This window comes from Phoca vitulina, unplaced genomic scaffold (assembly GCF_004348235.1).
Source record: "Phoca vitulina isolate PV1807 unplaced genomic scaffold, GSC_HSeal_1.0 scaffold11, whole genome shotgun sequence".
Taxonomy (NCBI): Eukaryota; Metazoa; Chordata; class Mammalia; order Carnivora; family Phocidae; genus Phoca; species Phoca vitulina.
Window position 1 is genome coordinate 31375897 of NW_022589714.1, and position 22705 is coordinate 31398601.

The 22705-nt window shown below is 53.0% G+C and overlaps 1 protein-coding gene across 3 annotated transcripts in view; it reads left to right on the forward strand.

Moving 5' to 3' along the window:
- TRAM2 (translocation associated membrane protein 2) overlaps positions 1-22705 on the forward strand; it is a 77437-nt gene that overhangs the window by 53594 nt on the left and 1138 nt on the right. For 2 of the 3 annotated variants that reach the window (XM_032409668.1, XM_032409670.1), the window contains 8 exons: positions 9854-9963; positions 10464-10580; positions 16316-16374; positions 17438-17522; positions 18062-18132; positions 20673-20777; positions 21070-21213; positions 22016-22653. In XM_032409668.1, coding sequence (XP_032265559.1) covers positions 9854-9963; positions 10464-10580; positions 16316-16374; positions 17438-17522; positions 18062-18132; positions 20673-20777; positions 21070-21213; positions 22016-22289 — 965 coding nt within the window. In that variant the 3' untranslated portion in view covers positions 22290-22653. Of the gene's footprint in view, positions 1-9853; positions 9964-10463; positions 10581-16315; positions 16375-17437; positions 17523-18061; positions 18133-20672; positions 20778-21069; positions 21214-22015; positions 22654-22705 lie in introns of those variants that run through there. The other variant, XM_032409669.1, reaches the window with a different exon arrangement.

A 22705-nucleotide genomic window follows, 5' to 3' on the forward strand; every position in this document is an offset into this window, starting at 1 on the left:
AGGGCCCACACTAATAATCGCACTGTAACTTGATGACCTCTGTAAAGACCCTGTGTCCAGGGAGGTCCTGTTCTGAGGTGGGAGAGGTTAGGACTTCAGCTGAATCATTTTGGGGTGGGGGGAGCCACAGTCGACTCCGAACAGCTGCGTGCGTGTGAGCACCTCGGTGGTGCTTGTGGTTCTCATGCCGCTGGCCCCATCTTCCGGGTCGGGAGGCCGGTGAGGGCATGGCCTGGCAGCCTGGCCGGACGGAGTAGGAGTGGAGGTCAGGATGCTGCAGGATGCTGCCCTTCGAGGCCCTGTGCCCCACGCCTGTCCTCACACGCACTCATCTCCTGGCGCCTCGGGGAGGAGGCAGGCCTTCAGGGTTTAACGGATGCACCGTCTGTATGATTTGAAGGGGAGTCAGAAAGCCAGCAGGCTTGGCCTCCTGCCACTGGCCGCATGCTGGGGGGCTTGGCACACCCCTCACTAGCTGCTGGCCTCTAGACCTCAGCTGCCGGGTCTGTAAAATGGGCATAATACTCCGGATTCCTGTGAGAGGCGAATGATGCCACCTATAAGATGTGTTCACTACAAGCGCCTGGCACAGAGCATGTGCTTAGTAAATGGCTTAGGGCGGTTGTTCGTAATCTTTATCCTAAATAAGCTCCCTCGTGGGAGTACCTTTTGTGTGTGGTACATGGTGACAGTTATGTTCTTTTATCTTCGGATTCTGGCGGAAGTGGTCATAATGATCCCCTCTGTTTGTGTAGCACTTTACAGTTTATAAGTCAGTTATCTATTTCATCCTTCTACCTTTGATGGTATAGGGTAGATGGTATGATCCTCATTGTCCAGGGCGGGTGAGTGCGGGCAGGGAGACCCTGGATCACATGACTGGCGACGGGCAGCTCCAGAAATGAGCTTCAGGTCTCTCCATGCCTGGTCTGGGTCCCTGTGAGTGGGGGTGGGGGCCGGGGGCGGGGGGGAATGAGGTGGGAAAGATACCACTTCTTAATTTAATTTGTACAAAGTGGAAGAATTTGAACATGTATTTACTTAAAGATTACTTTTTGAGTAGAAACTACACTCACCTGTCAAAAAAGTCAGAGTGAAAGTCTTGTTCGCACCCTGAACTCTTCCTTTGACAGCCCCGTCCCCTGTGGGTAATCCCTGTTGTTTCCTGTGTGCCCTTCCTGGATTTCTCCTCTCACCTTCCAGTGTTTCTTTATGCACACACAAATACGCATGTTTCTTTTCTCCTTTTTCTCCTAGAACTGGTAGAATACTGTGTGTTCTGTACCTTGCTTTTTCCCCCCACTGAGTAATCGGTCCTGGATATCCTTCCATGGCGACATGTAGAGAGCCTCATCGTTCTCCTCACAAACCGTACTGAGGTATAGCACGTGCTGTGAAGCACACTTTCTTTAAGGGCCCAGCTTGGTGAATGTGTACGCAGGTGCGCACACATGCCACCATCACCTAGATCAGGATACGGCACTCCCAGCGTCCTCCTAGCCAGTACCCCTTCCCAAAGCGACCATTACTCTGCTGTCTAAATCTCCTGAGTAGTTTCCCCTGTTTTTGATCTTGGGCTCTCATTTTTAAAAATAGCTCCATTGTTTATGTTGGTGCTTCTTAAATTTAGTATGCATCAGAATCACCTGGAGATTCATTAAGCGTGAAGTCCGGGGCCTTCCCCGGAGTGTCTGGGGTGGATTGCACGAGCGTTCATCTCCAGGCTCGCAGCTGATGCTGGTCCTGCTGGTCTGCAGCCACACTCTGAGTAGCCCTAGTGCGTTAGAACGAGGATCTGTGTACCCAGGCCCCAGTAGATGAAAACCACGTGGATTGCTGCCGTTAGTTTATTGTTAAAAACAGTGCTGCGCTGCATAACCTTGTACACATGTCATTTTGAACATGGCAGGTATCACACTGTAAGATAAATTCCCAGAAGTGGAGTTGCCACATCAAAGAGCGGATGCACTTGTAATCTCGATAGAAATTGCCAAATTGCCCTTCCGAAGAGGGGGTCCATTTTGCATTCTCATCAGTGGTGTGTGAAAGAGAGCCTGAGTATATTGTCAAGCTTTGGATTTTTGCCAATCTGATAGGTATGAAATGGTAGCTCACTGTAGTTTTAATTTGCATTTCTCTTCGGTGTACGGTTGAGCATCTTTTTAAATGCATAAGGGCCATCTCTTTGTGAATTGTTCATATCTTTGTGCATTTTTCTGTTGCAGTTTTGATCTTTTTATCCTCAAGTGGTGGGAGCTCTTTACATATTAGCAAGATTAGTCTTTCATTTATCATCTGAATTACGAATATTTTCCCCCTAGGTGATCATTTGCCTCTTGATTTTCCTTGTGGTGGTTTTTTTTTTTTTTTCATATCTAAGGTCTTTTTTAATTTTTTTAAGATTTTGAGAGCGAGCGTGCCAGAGAGAGAGAGAGAGAGAGAGCACAAGCGGGGGGAGGGGCAGAGGGAGAAGCAGACCCCCACTGACCGGGAACGCGAGCCCAGGACCCTGGGATCATGACCTGAGCCGAAGGCAGACTTCTTAACCCACTGAGCCACCCAGGGGCCCCTAAGTTCTTCTTTTAGAACTTCAAAATAACGTGGAAACAGAGTTGGCCGTAAGCACAGAAACCCGCAGAAAGTGCATTTTGTCATCCTGGGTGTGCAGGCATTAGGAAGGGCACCAGGAACCAAGAGACGGCCGGATTGTGCAGCGATGCTCTCGGAACAGCCAGCTTTTCACACACAGGCGCAAGGCTCGTTGGCAGATACCCAGACTCTAAGGATCTGAAAGGTGACTAGGTTGGCTCCAGGTGGCCACCAACCAGCTCAAGTCACAGGAAGAGGTGAGAGACCGCATGGGAGTACCCGGACGAGATGGGTACACGTAAGGCAGACGGCAGAAGCTGCTTACAGGTGACACAAAAGGAAACGGGAATGTATCTCTTAGTCATAGGAAGCAAAACAGGATGTCCATAAGAACGTTACTCCCGTCAAGGGACAGCTGCTGACAGAGGTGGTCAAAACAGCCAAGGCTCGTATTGATGACTCTAGCTCTCTTTTTAAACCGTGATCAGAGATAAGCCAAGCAAATGCCACGTTTGATGGGAGAGGAATAATGCATCTACAGTTGGAAGATCAGTACTGAAGGTGCTTTCTTCCGAAGTTGGATTGATTCCTACAGAAGGGCATATTGACATACTCGGGCGGGGGGGCGGTGCATAGGAGGAAGGGTGTCAGGGGTCATGTAGGCTGGAGGCTCCATATTGGTGGCCCATGGTCAGAGTTGGCCTGCAGATTTATTTTCTTTGGCTAGTCAGGTGTTGGCCCATGAAGTGGTTTTTTTTTTTTTTCTATAATTTTGAATTAGTCCCCAATATTTTTAAATCAGATGATTTCATGTAAAAATTTTTCTCTTTGCTTCTGGAATATCAGGAATCTGGCCACACTGGGCTGCACCCCTCCCCTGGCCACAGTCTCTGAGGAGCACCTTTCCTACTCCTTCATCACCCCCGGGGGACATACGCTTTGTGGCTTCCCACAGTCACCCTCCCCTCTAGCATCCCTGACATCGAGACTACCTGTCAGTTACTGTGTATTCCAGTTTTAATTGTCTTTTATTTTATTTTTAAAAAGATTTTATTTATTTGACAAGAGCGTACAAGTAGGCAGAGCGGCAGGCAGAGGGAGAGGGAGAAGCAGGCTCTCCGCTGAGCAGGGAGCCCGATGTGGGGCTCGATCCCAGGACCCTGAGATCATGACCTGAGCCAAAGGCAGCCGCTTAACTGACTGAGCCACCTAGGTGCCCCTTTAACTGTCTTTTAGTAAGGTGGAAAAGAAAGTGGATATATTTTTTTTTCTTATACTGAGAACTTTTTTAAAATTTAAATTTTAGTGAACATACAGTGCAATATTGGTTTCTGGAGTAAAAAAATCACTGATTCGACACATACAACACCCAGTGCTCATCATAACAAGTGCCCTCCTAAATACCCATCCCCCACCTAGCCCATCCCCCCCACCTCCCTCCATCAGCCCTCAGTTTGCTCTCTGTCGTTAAGGGTCTCTTATGGCTTGTTTCCCTCTCTCCTTTCTCCCCCTTCCCATATGTTCATCTGTTTTCTTAAATTCCACATAGGAGTGAGATCATCTGGTTTTTGTCTTTCTCTGACTGCTTTCATTTAGCGTAATGTACTGTAACTCCATCCATGTCGTTGGAAATGGCAAGAGTTCCTTCTTTTCGATGGCTGAGTAATATTCCACTGTGTGTGTGTATACCACGCCTTCTTTATAGGAAAGTGGCTATTTCTTAAACGTGTCCCTCTCTCAAAGCAGGAAGGTGAACGATAGACCAAGAGGGCGCTCTCTTTACAGCTGTACTGTGGAAGGGGCGATGTCTGCCGTCTAAGGCAGCGGACCTCTGTGCTGAAAGGTGTGATCTTGCGAGACCTGGATTGCTTTGCTCGTTTGGGTTATCCACCTGGTACCTGTCGGCATTTTGCTGCGACTTGTGACCAGGGGGGCCTCTCTGGTCTAATAGCTCAGAGACATGCTTCAAGTTACTTTTCTGCAAAACTAGTATAGGTTTATGGCCTCCTGGAAGATCACAAAGTTCCAGCCTCCGTGGCTCTGTGGAGAGCAGAAGGAGCCAAACCGTCAAGCCAGTTTCCTTCCCTGCTTTGATCAAAAGTGGGGAGATAGCGGATCAGGGGAAAGCACCAGAGATACTGTGTATGAATCAGAGCACGGCTTTTGAGTATTTATGGATGCTCCTACTTGTTACCAGACTAGGAGAAGGACCTCAGGGGAATGGATCATCACCAGTAAGGATGCGGGACAAGGGGTGGGGGTGAGTGGGTCATGTTGGCCCTGAGGTGGTGTTTGGTGGCTGGGGTGGGACGCTGAAGCCCCTGGGAGCCCTGAGAAGGGCTCCTGTCCCTTACCTTTCTGAACCCCGTGTCCTCCGCTACTCTCCTTGCCCATCTCATGAGATCAAACAGAATAACACATGTCGCAGAATGCTGAAACCATGAAGGAAGGCTCCAGAGTGCCGATGAGGTTCCAGAAGGAACTTGAGAACCATTCCCCAGGGCCGCTTCATCACCCACATCTATCCGGATGTGTCTTCTCGCCGTGGCTCTGCCACCATGCCCTCCTGCCTTCTGTGCACGCTTCTCTAGTTCTTCTCCATGTGGCAGGAAGAGTGAGCTTTATAAATACGGGCCTGAAAGCCTCAGGAGCCTGCCAGTGCCTTTCAGACCTTGCCGGGACCTGAAGGTCATGAGCTGGCCCTCCCACCTCTGCAGCCTCCCAGACCCCTGCTCCAACCTCATCCCCACCCCCCCACCCCATCTGCCTGGGGCCTCTGCCCTCGCCAGCGCTCTCCCCCTGCACAGCTCGGCTGTGTCCCCTCCTTGAGCGAGCGATGCTTCTGCTCCCTGTTCCTTCCCCCTCAGCCTTTGGTCAGAGTACTTACCTAACACCTGGCCACTGGGGGTGGGTTTTTAATTTAAATAGAGGATAAAATTTGCCATCGTCCCCATTTCTAAGTGTACAGTTCAGTAGTGTTAAATACATTGACGCTGTAGAGCAGCCCATCTCCAGAACCCTATTCTTGCAGAACCACAACTTTGTGGCTATTAACTAGCAACTCCCCGTTTCCCTCCGGCCCCCACTCCCGAGCGTTCTGGTTTGTCTATGAATCAGACTACATACACCTGCAGGTTCATCTGTGCCGTAGCCCACGACAGGATTTCCTTCCCTTTTAAGGCTGAGTAATATTCTTTTGTGGGTCTATATACTGCATTTTGTTTGTCCATCCATCTATCAATAGACACTTGGGTCATTTCTACCTTTGGCTATTGTGAAAAGTGTTGCTATGAACATGGGTACACAAATAGTACTTGGAGATCCGGCTTTCAGCTGTTTCGAGCATGTACCCCGAAGTGGAATTGCAGGATCCTACGGTAACTCTATTTTTAATTTTTTTTAATGGAAATATAGCTGACCTACAATGTTGTATTAGTTTCAGGTGTACAACATAGTGATTGGACAGTTCTGTGCACAACACTGTGCTCACCACCCTAGGTGTTGTCACCATACGATGATATTACAATGTTATTGACTCTATCCCTATGTTGTACTTTTCACCCCCCTGACTTAGTTTATAACTGGTGGGGTGTACCTCTTAATCCCCTTCACTTATTTCACCCATCCCCCACCGCCACCCCCACCCTCGGGCAGACACCAGTTTGCTCTCTGTATATAGGAGTCTGGTTGTTTTTTTGTTTTTTACATGCCACATATAAGTGAAACCATAAGGTATTTTTATTTCTCTGACTTCACTTAGCATAATACCCGTAGGGTCCATCCATACTGTCACAAATGGCAAGATGATCTTCTTTTATGGCTGAGTAATACCCGATTACATCTTCTTTATCCATTCATCGTCTCAGTGGACCCTCAGGCTGCTTCCATAATGTGGCTGTTATAAATACTGCTGCAGTAAACATAGGGGTGCAGATATCTTTCCAAATGAGTGATTTCATTTGCTTTGGGTCAATACCCATAGTAGAATTGCTGGATTGTATGGTAGTTCTATTTCTATTTTTTGGGGGGGAACCTCCATACTGTTTTCCACAGTGGTTGGACCAATTTACATTCCCACTACAGTGCACAAGGCTCTCTATTCTCCACATTGTCACCAACGCTTATTTCTTGTCTGATTCTAGCCATCTGACAGATGTGACGTATTCTCCCATTGTGGTTTTTGATTTTGATGAGTGATGTTGAGCATCTTTTCATGTGTCGGCCATCTGGATGTCTTCTGTGGAAACATGTCTATTCAGGTCCTCTGCCCATTTTTAATCAGATCATTATTGTGTGTGTGTTGACTTGTATAAATTCTTTATATAGTTTGCATATTAACCCCTTATTGGATATATCACTTGCAAATACCTTCTTCCATTCTGTAGGTTGCCTTTTTGTTTTATTTCCTTTGTCCTGCAGAAGCTTTTTATTTTGGAGTAGGCCCAATAGTTTATTTTTGCTTTTGTTTCCCTTACCTCAGGGGACAGATCCAAAAAAAGTTGCTAAGGCTGATGTCCAAGAGATTACTGCCTATGTGTTTGTTTAGGAGTTTTTATGGCTTCAGATCTTATGTTTAGGTCTTTCATCCATTTTGAGTTTACTATTTTTAATATTTTAGGAACTACCGTACTGCTTTCCATAGTGACTGTCCCATTTTACATTCCCACAATCTGTGTAGAGAAGCTCCAATTTATCTACGTCCTCACCAACACTTGTTATTTCCTGTCTTTTGGTGGTTTTTTTTTTTTTAAAAAAAGGTAGCCATTCTAATGGATGGGAGGTTGTATCATGGTTTTGATTTGCATTTCCCTAATGATTGTGATGGTGGGCACTTTGTCATATACCTGTTGGCCATTCGTATGTCTTTTTTTGGTAAATGTCTATTCAAGTCCTTTGCCCATTTTTTACTCTGGTGGTTTGTGTGGGTTTTGCTGCTGCTGTGTTGTAGTTTCAGCCTCCGGTTTTTTAGTGTGAGGATTTGGTGTGCACTCACGAAGCTCCAGGAGGGCAGGGCCGGGCCCACCTTGTTCATAGTCTTCTCCTGGCACCCAGAATGGAGCCGTGCACTTGGGCTATTTGTTGATGGAAAAACACGCATGTCGTTCTCAACAGCGAAGGGATGAACGACTATATTCACGCACTCATTCTTGTTTCAAGAGGGATCGAAAGCAAGGGTCGCATCTCTTTGGAACCATGGTATTTGGGGTGAAGAACGGCAGGTGGCCCTGAAGAGGCTTTAAAGAAGATAATCCAGTCTTGACAGGTGGTGTCTCACTACTCTGGGACCGTGCTTGTTTGGTTGAGTATAAATCCCATTTTGCCTGGTAATGCTGGTCTCGACGAAACTTTGCATGTGTTTATTTTATGGTTTCAAAATATGCCCCCATCGAGTATGTGTGCTTTGGTCCTCTCTTCTGAAGGAGGCGGGGCAAGTGTCCTCCCAGCTGTCCTCCCACCTCCAGTGCCTTCTCCGGCCCCCATGCCTACCTCTTCCCCACGCACCCCCGCCCAGCCCTCAGCCCCTGGGAGGGCCCGGCGCCGCGTGCTGCCCCTTCTCACCGACGGCCGTCGTCCTGCTTTACTGCAGGCCTCTGTGGGTCCCGATGTGGATCACAGCGGCAGAGCCCCCCTGACCGGCGTCTTCACCTCCAGGCACGCCATCATTCACCGTTGCTGGAGTCCACTTCCCCAAGCCCATATTTCATCATTTGCCTGTTGAATCTGAATTCTCCGATGTGTCCGTGTTGCCTTCAGGATCAAGTCCACCCCCTTTCATGGGGCACCCAGGCATTCCCTGTGGCCTCCCCGCCACCCCGGCCTCATCCCCTGCATCCTCTGCAGATGCGGCCGCCTCTGCCTAGATGCTCCTCCCCCGCTTGACCACCTGTGCTTACCCCCAGGTTCCGACGTCGTCCTGTCCCTCCCCCCCCCGCCACTCCCACCCCAGCCGGTGTTGGGCCCTGGCCTGCCGCGGCTCGCTGGGGCGCTCTGTGTACCTCTTGGCCCCGTGTGCCTGTCCGTGGGGTCATTGTACGTTTGCTTGTCCGTCTCCTCACCGGCCTGCGTGCTCCGAAGCTGGGCCAGTGGCTCTCCTCTCCACACTTCGGCACTTAGCCCGGGGCCCCTCACGGGCAGGTCCTTGTGGAAAGGCGGCGGCAGAGGAAACAGGCAAGTCTGTCTGACCTCGGGGCTCCCGGGCTCGCTGCCCTCCCACCCCTCGGCACCGTGGACCGTCCATTCTCCCAAGTCCAGGGTGGCAGAGGGCGGGGCGTGGCTCTGCTCCGTTCTGTGGCCACCCTGAAGCTCCCGACCCCCGTCTACCTTCTGGTAAATGCATCCCGGCCGAGAGCGATGACTCATGGGTGTGTGACTCGGCGTGCGAGTGGCAGAGATCCAGGCCTGGGTTCACGAGCCCTGGCACCCCTAGCCTGCTAACTGGAACGACGGTAGAAACCCTCCTCTGTCCGTGGAACACGAGGCTGCCACCGCAGAGCTTTACAAGGCTTGTACGTCTGGGATTCTTGTCTGATTTATTGCCATTAAGTGATACTTCAGCCAACTACCATTTATTGCATGCTCGCCATGGGTGTAGACACGGTGATCAGCATCTCGCATACAAATAATTTCATTTAATGCTCACGCTAGCCCAACAACACAAATAGTCACAAATACATCTGTAGCACTTACTGTGTGCTAGATAGAGTTCTGAGCCCTTTGCATTGAAGTCCTCTGATTCTCAGGGAAACCCTACGATGCGGGAACTGCTTTTACCCTCATTTTACAGATAAGGACACTGAGGCACAGAAAGCTCACATAGAGCGGTGTCCCAGCGTCACATAGGAAATGACAGAGCTGTGATATAAACTCAGGCTTCTGAGTCCACACTTCTAGCCCCCACTGCATGCTTCCCTACTGAAGGCTGCAGTCCCATCTTACAGGGAAGGAAATTGCGGCTCAGAGAGGTTGGTTACTTCTGCCTAGTCACACAGCCAGGGTGAGCTGGAGATTGCTTGTCTCCCACCCTGCCTCCTAACCACCGTGCTCTCCTGCCCAGAGGCAGGGGAGGTAGTCATCATGGCATAACCCTCCCCGTCGGCACTTCCCAAGGGCCGCGTCCAGAGGTTGGGTAGGATTCTAGGGACGAAACTGTCTTCTGCATCTAGGGGTACAGCATGGCACATTCTGCTTCAGAGGTCTCCAGTTTGGGGTCCCACAGCACTTCCTCAGCCCAGGGATGCCGACGTGGCTCTTCTTACCTCCACAGATAGTGAGACCGTGCACTACCACTATGGGCCCAAGGACCTGGTCACCATCTTGTTCTACGTCTTCATCACCATCATCCTGCATGCTGTGGTTCAAGAGTACATTTTAGATGTGAGTGACGTGTGTGGGTCCTGACATCAGAAGCTGGGGAGATGCCACGGGCGGTGGGGCCTCACCCCAGAGGAGACTGCAGCTCTGGGCCCCTTTGCTTCCTAATTTGTGTGCCCTGATTGGTCCTATTGATTGGATATCCCTTGCCACACACCATGGTTTCTGTCCCCGCTCGCAGCCTTCTTAGCGCGTGGGACGGCAGCACTTAATGATGTGAGGGTGTCACACACCTGAAATGGCAGGGCAGCATCCTTATGGGTCTGTCCTCTAGCCTGATCGGGGGATGTTTTCTTTACATCTAGGCTGAAGACCTCCATCTTGCCACTTTCTCAAAATGCTTGCCTTGAACTGAGCGCTCTGTGCACACAGCAGGCTTACACGGCCTAGCCCGGGTCATGGCCACCTGCTGCCCTGTCATGGGTGGGAAATGGGAGTTCGAAGCCCACGCATTACCCATCCACCTGCATATATTAACATGCAGGATTCTCTTTATTCCTTAGAAAATCAGCAAACGGCTTCACCTCTCTAAGGTCAAACACAGCAAGTTCAACGAATCTGGGCAGCTGGTCATCTTTCATCTCAGCTCGGTGGTATGGTGCTTCTACGTGGTGGTGACGGTGAGTGGCCCTGGGGACTGGGGCCTGGGCTGCCGGTGGCGCGTCTCTTCTCGGATTGCTAATAACGGCGGGGCTGAGCTGGGAAGGAAAAGAGGCAGGAGCAGTTTGTAAAAACTTTGAGCAGTTTCTTGGAACTGAAGCTATTTTTGCATCCTCATGGTACGAGAGGGGCCAAGTGGTATAGCCGCTCTTTTATGGCTGGAGAGAGCCCTCTCGTCCAGAAATCAGCACGAGTTCTCACTATTATGGGTTGGTACGAGCAGGATACCGTGCATCTCCGTAGCACTGCGTCACTTGCCTGGGCCCTCCTACCAGTGCTATCCAGTGAGAGGAGTCTTAGGTTTATTCTTGTTCCCGTGTTCATGGTTTGAAGACCTCCAAGACTGAATTTTGCAGTGTCCCCATGGTCATGTGGTTTGGAAGTGGCAAGGACCAGACTTGGACTTAGGAGTCTGGTTCCAGGTCCAGGACACTTTCTGTTTTCCCATATTGGCCTCCCGCAAACAAGGCCAGCCTCCCCCCTGTCTGCACATCAAATCCTGTGCGAGTCCGTGCCCTTCCCACAAGTGCCTGGAGGACCAGACAACTTATCTACCTCTCCTTTCTACACAAAAGGACTGTTCTTTCAAGCAGCCTTCGATACAGCAGAATTCCTTCGTAGCAGGGAATGTGGACAGCCCTTTAGGGTTCACCGTAACATAGACCCGGCCTGTGGTGCATGACCGTGGTTAATTAGCAGCCCCCCACCCCCACTTGGAGCACCTCCCGTCTGGAACTTGGTCTCTTTCCCAAGAGCTAGAATTGTCCTGTGAGAAATGCAGGCCTGGGCTTGGAAAATTCAGCAACCCTGTGATCTTTTAGAAGTTCCCTTCCCTGTCTTCCACTGACCTCTCACCCGCTTCCTCTTCCTTCAGTGAACGCGATGAGCTTTCACATCCTAAGGAACTCCGCGTCCAGAGCCGAACGCTGAATTCCTATTCTGAAAGCGGGAGTCAGCATGTCCTTTCGTATTTTGCTGGTGTTTCTATTGTCATCTAATCATGGAACAGTCTTCCTAGCCAGAACCTTAGGAGTTTTAAATGCCAGGACCACAGGCTTCTGTCCCCTCAAGAGGGACTGCCCTGTTGCACTGTCCCTGGGGGAAGACCTACAGTGTGGCCTGTGTGAGGAGTGCCCCTTGCCGCTGTGCAGTGCATGTCCTGGCCCCCTGGGTGTGGGTTGCGCTGGATGCCAGACCTCTTCTGCCAACCGCTCGGTGTTTGGTTCCTGCAGCCTGCGGAGTCCCCTCGGCTGCTTTGAGGCAGAATGGTCTCAGGGTCTTTCAGAAGAGGTGTTGCCTCATCTCTGGGTCACTTTTACCCAAGTCAAGTGCTGCCTCACCCCCAGACATTCCACCCGAGCTGTGACGCATTTAGACAGATTCTGGAGGCCAAAAGCCACGTTACTTAACACCCCTTCCAGAATGTTAAATGCTCAGCAGCTCTGTCTTTGCTTCTCTCAGGCCTGCAAGGGCTTGAAAATGATGATGCTCCTTAGTCTGGGAGCATGCAGTACTTTACGTGGGGGAAGCTCATGACAGGCTTTTATTATGGGGACAGCCAGGTCCCCCACTCAACATCTTCTGTAGGAAGTGGAGACCTGGGGGACCCTGGAAAGCTCTAGTGATCCCAACTCCCAGTAGCACCATGCAGCCCCTGGCCCTCAGCCACTCCATCTGCACCGTCCTGTGGGGAATGAAGGTGATTGAGGAAGAAGAGAGAGGGTAGTTATGTAAAAGGAGTGAAAAGTAGCTAGTGTTTTTTAAATGCTATTTTTCTGTGAGGATGAGATATTTTTTGATCCTTCTTTCTTTCCCCGCCCACATTCAGCTCATCAGCAGGGTCCGCGCCCCCCCCTCCCCCCCCAGAGCATGTTGAGGTGCGGTCCGCGCTTTCCGCCTTGGGCCTGCGGTCCACAGGGGAGATTTGGGGACACCGGCAGTACGCTGCTGGGATGCCGCCGAATGTCCTACCGTGTGCAGGCCAGCCGCCACGACCAAGGATTGTCCAGCCCCAGGTGTCGGAGTGCCGAGGCTGGGGAATCCCGGTGTGCAGTCCAAGCCGCCATTCTCTCTCGCCTGGACCACTGACTGTCCTTCTAGGAGGAGGCTGTTTTCGTTCCGGTGGCCTGCCACCCAAATCCATTTTCTGCTCAGCCAGACAGGGCTTTCTGGAACCTAAGTCCTGCACCCTTGTGTCAAAGCTGCCATCCCACTTGCAGTGAAGTCGTTTTCTTCCTCACTCCTGTGATCGAGGTCCCCCTCTTCTTACCTCTGCTCTTCTGCTCCTGGCCCTTGGGCTCTGCGTGGGTGGTTCCTCTGCCCAGATGTTTCATCCCCTGAATCCGTGGCTGGCTCCTCCTTCCCATCGAAGTCTCCACCTCAGAGTCCCCTCCTCAGGACCCCTCCCCCCAGCGTGTACTGTGGCGTTTTTCTCGTTCACGTGTGTGTGCTCTGCTGTCCGTCGGTCTGTCCCCCCTGCCCCCGAGCTGCTTGTGAACGGCCTGTGCCCACCACCGTGTCTCGCGGGCAGAGCGTGGCAGGTACTGCGTGCTCACGAAGTTGTGCTTGTGAGGATGCGGGAGTAAGCTGCAGGCACGTCTTCTTGCTCTGGCCCCCAGCAGTTTTTAAAATCATGAGTCTCTTGTTTTTATAAACTCATAGATCTATTAAAAATTGAGCAATACATAAAGGTTTTTTAGAAAATGTGAAAATTTTCCCCAGATCCCTCCCCCTAAAATAACCGGGTTTTGGGGGCGGTGCTTGATCCAGACATTTCTCTCTGCATTTATACAAGCAGAGTGAGGACAGCATGGCTGGACCAACCAATAATGTAGGAGGTCAACCTCCTTACTTATCATCTACCTTTGAACTACTGACTGTTGATTGTTAGAAGACAAAACAAGACCCCCACGCTCTACTGGGGGGAGCAGGGTGGGCAGGCGTCTGGTCTCCCCTGCCCAACTTCCTTGGGAGGTCTCCATTCATATCTTAAAACCTGAAGTCTGAGGGGCACCTAGGTGGCTCAGCCATTAGGTGTCTGCCTTCGGCTCGGGTCGTGGTCCCAGGGTCCTGGGATCGAGCCCCGCATCGGGCTCCCTGCTCGGCGGGAAGCCTGCTTCTCCCTCTCCCACTCCCCCTGCTTGTGTTCCCTCTCTTGCTGTATCTCTCTCTGTCAAATAAATCTTAAAAAAAAAAAAACAAAAAACAAACCTGAAGTCTGATGCTCTGTGAGAGCCTGGTAGAGGGAAGGCCCCTCACCCTGGACTGATTTCTATTAACAGCTTGGCCACTTAGAGCAGAACTCGAGTATGTGATTGTTCCTGAAGGACAAACGATGTTGGTATGTCTGAGTCTAGGTAGCAACCGGCTGTGTTATGACTGGGTTCTGTTTGTCTGTTCACCAAAAAGGAAGGCTGTGGGGGCAAAAGGAGAGATTGTTCCAGTTTGCTCGGGCCTCCCTTGGCTCCTAGGTTAAGGAGAGAACAAAGGATTTCAGGAGTTCCCCCAGCACCTCTGCCAGTGCCCGTCGGGGACCAGGATTGGGGCAGGGTTGCCACACTCAGCCCCCTGGGATCTCAGGTCCTTGGCCTCCGGCCCCCAGAGGGCACCCCAGCCCCCGGCCGCCCTCAGGCAGCTGCCTGGCCCGAGGTCTGGAAAAGGCAGTGAGTCATTTTCCTCTGACTCCCCCGCCCTCCTCCCTGCACTCCTTCCCTGGACTCCCTGAGGACTAGACATTCACAAGCAGGCAGCATTTTTCTGGGGAGGTTCTTTGCTTGTTGGCTTCAAACTTCTGACCTCCTTGTCCCCTAAGAAAAGGGGCCAAGCCGAGGAGGGTTCCTGTTTAAAATCACAAGGTCATCTGGGCTTTAGGTTTCTCTCAGTGCTGTTTCTCTTGGCCAGTCTCTCTTCGGGCAGAAATGTCCCTCCTACCTCAGTCCCAGATGGACCATTTTCTTAAGTACATTGCTGCTTCCTTGGGATGTTCTCACCGGAGATTTCCCTGGAATGACAGGGTCGTACTGTCCTAACCTCCTCTGAGGGACTAGTAAGAGCCTTGTTCTTCCCTCAGAAGAGAGAAATTGCCTAAAGCATTCATCATTGATTCATTCATTCGACCAACAAATTTTTATTGGATTCTTGTAATGTCAGCCGACCCTTGCTCACGGAGGAGTGTTTCCTCTTATGTTTTGTAATTTCGGATTACAGACTCCTCTTTAGCAGGGTTTTAGGCGTGAGAATCCTGTACATCCTTGGATGAGAGTATGCCCCAGTGGTATCACTGGCCCAACAGTATTAATACTACTAATTTCTAAGCTTGGTAGTTCTTGGACCATACGAGGGGTATAAGTTTGAACTCCAAACTCATGTGAAAGTGAACCTGAGGTTACAGATTTTCAAGGGATAATATATTTTGCTTTTCTTTCTTTTTTTTTTTTTTAAAGATTTTATTTATTTATTTGAGAGAGAGAGAATGAGAGAGAGAGCACATGAGAGGGGGAGGGTCAGAGGGAGAAGCAGACTCCCTGCTGAGCAGGGAGCCCGATGCGGGACTCGATCCTGGGACTCCAGGATCATGACCTGAGCCGAAGGCAGTTGCTTAACCAACTGAGCCACCCAGGCGCCCTATATTTTGCTTTTCGTCCCGAGCCCAGGATGAGCAGAAAGCTTCTTTAATCTCTCTCTATTGGTGGTCAGACTGAGTCTGCCCTTTCTCTAGTCCAACCCAAACTAGTGCAAACTCAGTCTAACCGTCTTCTGTAGCTCTTCAGGGGTCCTGCTTTTACACAAGGGTCTTGGATTCCACCTCTGGAGGCCCCGTCTTCTGTTCTCATGTGGGCACGAATACCCTGGCCCCAAGACTAGTGCCCTCTGAGCTGCCCCAGCCTCACCTCACTGCTCTGGCTTTTAGCCTCCTGTCCCTTTGGGATCCCTTTCTGGGAAAACCCTTTGCATTTAAGAGCATTCTTGTTAGATGTCATCCAGCATTTCTGGAGGTTTCATGACGGGAGGGTTTTCAGGTTACCTCCCTTACTCTACAATAGGCCCTGGGCTAGGTGCTGGAGGTATAAAGAAGGGCATGGTAAGACCCTGGTGGGAAGGAACTTGTAGAGTAATGGAGGCCTCTCGCGATAACGACCCAGTGTGGTAGACACTTAGGAGGCCTATGGGGTGAGGCCTCCTGGGGAAGCCTGTGCGGTCCTGCATTCTTTTTATTCATAGCGATGTGAAAAGCCAAACTAGGCTTTTCGTTTTTCCAGTCCACTTGCTTATTCATTCTACAAGCATTTCCTGAGTGCCTTCATGCCAGGCATAATGCTAGACGCATAAACATAAGCTATAACATTTATTTCTAACAATAACTCTGCGAGGGTATTTTTATCCTCATTTTCAGACGAGCCAACTGAAGCTTAGGGAGACTAACTTGCCCAGACGATACAGCCGGTGAGTGCCAGGCCCACGTCCAGACACAGGTCTTCAGCCCCCAGACTAGGGCTCTTCTGCGACGTCATAGCTCTGTCACAGTGAGGAAGCCGGCTGAGGGCCGGGTGGCTCCCGTGCAGAGAGCGAGCCTTCATTTTTCATGTTTCCTGTCTCTTTCTCTTCCTGGCGCTGGGGATTGGGCGCGCCTCTGGCCCTGCCCAGGGCCCCAGCGGGTGCCTCCTGTCTAAAGGCCGTCTCTCCTTGCCCACTACAGGAAGGATATTTAACAAACCCAAGAAGCCTCTGGGAAGACTACCCACACGTGTGCCTCCCGTGAGTATTCGCAGGACTGTCTCCGGGGAGCAGCAAGCCGGGCCGCTGGCAGGAGCCGCTCACAGGCCGAGCCTTTTCGGGCACCGTGGTGCACACGGCAGTCTTGTCTGGGAGCTGCTTCCTGCTAGTGCGCTTGACTGGAGACTCCCAAAATGATGTCTCCTCATTAGCCCCTGTCACAGAGGTGACGTCTTAGGCCCGCCGGCAGAGGCTGGGTGGCTTAGAAATTATACAACAGAAATTTATTGCTCGCAGTTCTGGAGCCTGAAAAGCCCAAGATGTGGTGTCTGGTGAGGGTCTGCTTCTGGGTTCAGAGAGGGCGGTCTTCTGGTGGTGTCCTCACGTGGAGAAGCCCGGGAGGAGCCCTCTGGGGTCTCTTTTACAAGAGCACGGATCCCATTAATGAGGTCCCCGCCCCCATGACTAAATCACCTCCCCAAGGCCCCACCTCCTAATACCGTCACACGAGGATTCGGATTTCAGCATCTGAATTTTGAGGGACACCCACTTTCAGCCCGCAGCAGGTGCCTACACTGTCAGAGACCGATACCGGAAGCGGAGCATCTCTGTAAAGTTCTCTGGGCCTCGTTCCTTCTTGATGACCTGCACCCCTTCACAGTGCACCTTCCTCCCAGCCTTGCGCGGCCGGTGCGCCTTCTCTCCTGCTCTGTGCTGCTGAGACACCAGGAGGGTCTGCCTCCCGCAGGAGGCCCTCGGTGCCTTCCTGAGACCCTTCAGAACAACAGCAAAGGGCTTAGAGCTGCGATGCCTCCTTTGCCACTTAGCTCTGTTCACTCTTCAATAGAGTGGTGCCCCATCTTCACTGTCCGTGCGCAGCCTTCCCTTCTCCGAGCCAAGGGACCCTCCGCTGTACTCTTCACCGTTTTTGTTTCCCTCCGTGGCCTCTGCGTCCCGTGGAGTGCTCTGGTCTGTGGAGCAGGGTCCCTGGGCTCGGGGCTTCCCTCCGGCTCCTGGACCAGCTCCTCCCACAGTCCAGGCCCCCTCCCCCCGTGCTCATCCCTCCCGTGTGTCCCTCCCGTGTGACTCGTTCCCTTGTCTCCAGCTTCCAGGTGAAGTTTTTCTACCTGTGTCAGCTGGCCTACTGGCTGCACGCACTTCCTGAGCTGTACTTCCAGAAGGTACGGAAGGTGAGTACTCCCCAGCTGGGAAGCCCCACGTTCCCCACTCCCCCCTGCAGTAAGCCGCTGGGCCTGAGCTGGCTGGGGTGTGTCGGCGGGTTGAGGAAGATGCTGAGCCAGCCAAGTTTCCGCGAAGATCTCCCTGAGAGCAGGCCACCAGCGCGTCTCCTGCCTCCCACGCTAGACGTGTGGCTTTGCGGGAGGTCTACCTCTTGTCTTCTGGATAGTGGATCAGAGGTTTTGGCCTTTCTCGGTCTTTTTTTTTTTTTCTTCTTAAATAGCCTCCCTCTGAATTATTTCCAAAAGCCCTGTTCCCCAGTCCCTGTCTCTTCTTTCTCAACCCAGTCCCGCCCCGCGGACCGGAAGCTGGTGCCTCACCCTCTGGCTTGCCAGCAACCTGGTGCGTGGGCCTCTGGCGTGATCTGGGACCGGCTGGGTGAGAGCAGCCCGGCCCGGCCCACCGTCGTCCCTCTGCACCTCCCCTCCGTTCCTGCATCTGGAGTTGGGGGTGGGGGGGCACGTTTACCATCTGCTTCTCTTGTTTGCAGGAGGAAATCCCCCGTCAGCTGCAGTACATTTGTCTGTACTTGGCCCACATAGCCGGAGCATACCTCTTAAAGTGAGTGAGACCCCGAGCCGGTCAGACTGCCATGCCCTTGTATGTCCATGCAGCTCTCCACGCAGACACTCGATGAGGAGGCATTTATTAGGCACCTTCTGTTTGCCGAGCACCATGCAAGACCTGGGAACACAAAGGTGGCAATTGCTTTATCTTGAGCGGTTCATGCTCAGCCCAGCGGGAGAGACCGTTGTTGGCACAGGTCAGGACCGCTCAGCGTGACCAGCGTGGGGCTACAGTATGTATGCTCGGCCGTGGGGACCCAGAGGAGTGACTAAGTCCTCCCGACACAGAGCCAAGGGAGGCTTCGAGGGCTGTTGGCACTTGAACCATAGCTTTGAAGTCGCAGGAGTTGCCATAGTGTTTGGCCTTGAGTGTCTCTTACAGAAAGAATCCTGTTGATGAGTAGGATATGTCATTGCTAATTTGGAATTTTCTTGAGCTTTATCTGTGCAGCACAGAACACCCTGTACTGTCTCTGGGCCGACATTTTGAGGGTTTGCGATGGATAACTTTCTGCTAGGCTCCCCGGAGGTCCCTGAGCCCATCATCTCCCAGACCCTCACGGCTGGCGTCCTGTGAGGGTGACCGGCCGGGGGTAATGGAGTTAGGAGGAAGGCAGCTCTTGCATCTGCTCGCTTGTCTCTGGAGGCTGATATGGCATCAACTCCTGGCTGGGTCTTTGGGGAGCAAAGGTTATATGGCGGGATGAGCTCTGTGCTCGTGTAGCACCCAGCGGCATGCGGTGAGGACCTGGGTGAGAGTGTGCAGGCAGGACCAGGTAGAAAGAGAGCTTCCTGCCGTTGGGTCCTTGCTGTATCGTCACTGTTCCTCCCAAAGACAGGAGATGCTCTAGGATCTGTTTATCTCACGTCTGACATGTCCCAGGGAAGGAGATGGACAGGAGTCTGACCCTGTTCGGGCAGAGTCCTGTGATTCTTGTTTTGGAATCAGAATAGAACCGAGAGGGCAGGGAGCAGCAGATCCTCCAAAATGAGGCCCATTCCGTCCCCGGTGATGCTGGTGCAGCCGTCTCTCTGCTCGTGTAAGGACCATGATCTCCCTTCTCCATCCTGGGTCTGGTTTTCAGAAGTGAGTGTGAGGAAAGGAGAGATACAGGATTTCCCCAGGGAGACACACCTCTGAAATGCCAACTGATGCATTGGTGTTCGTTTTGGTGAAGAGCTTGACTTTTAGAGGCCTTCACTCAGCACATAGCTGAGCTCCTCCCCCGGGCCAGGCGCTGCCTTAGGAGCTGCAGTCCCATCTGGCTGAAGGAAGACCAAGGCCTTGCTCTCCTGGGGTGCCCATTCTAGCGGGTAGCAGACCATTAAGAAAACTGAGTTTCTGGGCACCTGGGTGGCTCAGTCGGTTGAGCGTCTGACTCTTGATGTCGGCTAAGGTCACGATCTCAGGGTTGTGAGATTGAAACCCGCATTGGACTCCATGCTGGGTGTGGAGCCTGCTTGGGATTCTCTCTCCCTCTGCCCCTACCCCATTCCTCTCTTAAAAAAAAGAAAGAAAAAATAGTTTCCTGTGGTGCTAAGTGTGATGAAGAGAATAATAAAGCTGGGTAATGGGAGAGAGGGACTTGTCTCCTTGGCACCTTTGTCATGTGGAGGGAAGACTCTGAGGAGGTGACTCAAGTGGAGGCAGGAATGACAAGACTCAGGCACGTGAAGATCTGGGGGGACAGTGGTGCAGGCAGAGAAACCGTAGGTCAGAGACCCTGAGGTGGGAGTGGGTGTAAAGCCCATTGTGGCCGGAGTGCAGAAAGTGAGGTTTGAGACGAGGTCATGGGCAAGATCATGTTGGACTTTCCAGGCCATGTGAGGACATGGGCTAGTTTTCACGCCATTCTCTCGAGCATCCTCAGGATCCCGAGACCCTCCCCGTCCATCTTGCCCTGCCTTGGTCTCGTTGGGTGGAAGCGGCGGGATCCGCAGTTAGCACTGCCCGTGGGAGCGCTCCCACATCATTTCACTCTGCAGTCCTTCTGCGTGTATTTGAACGACAGTTGACTTTCTGTAGCAAACTGCCTAAGGAAGTCCGTAATGACCCCGTGCCCGGAATTGAGCAGAGGGGGTGTCTGAGTGGGTGGTGCTAATGTTTTAAGAGGCTGGCTCATTAGCACGTATTTTTGCATTATGTTGAGTTTTGCCTCTCCATGTACCTCTTAGCCGCGAAGACTTGGATAATGAAAAACCAGACGGTGGGAATCCCTTGTATTTCTACCTGCAAGGCTTGGTCCCTTGTTCTAAGCACCTTTTATGTGCTTGGTCCCAGGCCAGGCGAAGCATGCAAGGGGACAGGTGCCGTGAGAGCCAAAGCCCAGGTTCACTGGGGGGGCGGACCCAGACAGGCCAGGTGGACAGCCAGGGGGTTCAGTATTCTCTCCAAGAATCCTGCAGGCTGAGGAGGGCCAGCCAGGGAGAGGTGACGTGGAGGCGGAGCCCAGGGTGCTGGGCCCTGGCCTCTGCTCTCCATGGCGTCCGGGGGGGGTGGGGGGGGGAGGACTGAGGCTTGTCCTTTTCTCCCAGCCTGAGCCGCCTGGGCCTCATCTTGCTGCTGCTGCAGTACTGCACCGAGTCCCTCTTCCACATGGCTCGACTCTTCTACTTCGCAGACGAGAACAACGAGAAGCTGTGAGTGGCACGAGGCCCGCTGGCCGGTTCAGAGGCGCCGTGGGCAGGGGCCTCCTGTGAGGCCTGCCTGGTGGGAGGCTCCTGCCCGGGGTGGGAACTGCCCCTTACCTGCAGGCGGCACCCTGAGGCTGTTTTTCGGAGCCTCTTATTCTAGATCTCTCCTCCCTCCCTCAGACACCCTACTCGGCTACCCTCGCATGCTCTTTCCATGTGGGGTTGCTTCCAGAGAAGTGGGTAAAGGTTCCCTCATGGGCCCTAAAGGCTGACGTCCCTTTTCCGCCTCCACGAGCAGGTTTAATGCCTGGGCTGCTGTATTTGGGGTCACCCGCCTCTTCATCCTCACCCTCGCCGTGCTGGCCATCGGCTTTGGACTTGCTCGCATGGAAAACCAGGCCTTTGACCCCGAGAAAGGGAACTTTAACACCTTACTTTGCAGGTGAGTTGGGAAGAAGCCCAAGGAGAGAAATTAAGGCTCCCTGAGCCCTGCCAGGAGCCTCCTGAACTTGGCACAGTTTGGAAGGTCAGGGGGCAACAGACCTGAGTCTCCTGCACATTGTTGTTTCGCTGGAGATCTCTAGACAGCAGGCCTGAGAGAAGAAGGAATACCAGCCTTCTGCTTCCGGCAAGACCGTCTTCACTGGCAGGCCTGGCCTGCTGGGACTGCGGTCAGGGTCCCCAAGTGGGAGTCCCCTCGCCCTTGCCCAGTGCTTCGTGGTGCACGATGCGTGTCCTGTCCAGGCCCTTGATTTACAGCCACGCTTGGACTCTGTACGGTGGTGTGCTAGGCAGCTTGGCCAGTGGCCTTCCACAGCGGGGAAGGGGGGGAGGCAGGGAGGAAGCCATTGTGTTTCCAGGCGACCCTGGGGCCTGGGAGGGTGTGTGATTTGTCCGCTGTTGCTCAGCTTTCAAGTGGCATGCTAGATGAGAAGCCACTCTTCTAGAATTATTTTGCTATATCTTGATTCAATTCATTTGAATTCTTTCACTCTATATATGAAGCTTAAAGGAGTCCTGTTCTGTGCTGTGGCTACAAAAGAGGCCATGGAGGCCGTTTGACTAGGGAGCTGGACATGCGCCTGTCACCTCCTGCTCCCTGGTCTCCCGCGCCCCATCCCTCTGTCAGCACCCGGCCAGTGTGCTGGGGGGAGACTGGCACGCTCTCCCGGGCGCAGGTGGCGGGGTGGGGGCTGCGGGGTGCCCCCCCCACCCCCCTGAGCCCGGCCCTCGGTCCCCCGCAGGCTCTGCGTGCTGCTGCTGGTGTGTGCCGCCCAGGCCTGGCTCATGTGGCGCTTCATCCACTCCCAGCTGCGGCACTGGCGGGAGTACTGGAACGAGCAGAGTGCCAAGCGGAGAGTCCCAGCTGCCCCCAGACTGCCAGCCAGGCTCATCAAGAGGGAGTCTGGTGAGTGCCAGGCCCCCGGGCAGGTAGCGGTACTGCCTGGGAGGGATGGGGAGGAGCGCAGGCCCCGGGCCCGCAGGCTCTCCCTGGACCAGTCCTTCCCTGGGCCCTGACTCTTGGGCTCCTGCCGGGGCCTGACCGGCACGTGGCTGGGCGGGGGCCAGGGACACGTGGTGGGGGTGGGGAGCTCTGGCGGGAAGTGTGTCCTCGAAGTGGCTTCTGAACGCCGGCCAAGATCTGCCGCCTGTTGCCCGGACGGCTCTGTCCTCACCTGCCCTCTCGCTCTGCGTCGCGCCATGCGCCTGCCTCCCAGGCTGCTGGCTCGTCTTCCATCTTCGGGAGTGACTCGGGGACACGGTGCCAGGTGGGCGGCGGGGGGGGACGCCCACTTCTCCTGTGGCCCGGCCACACTCCCGTAACCGCCGGCCCCGGCCAGCCCTGCCCTTTCGGTCCAGCCTCTGCTCTGACTCACCTGCCGGTCTCCAGGTGCGGGCCGCTGGGCCAGGGCTCCTGTGTGTTTGGAGCAGGG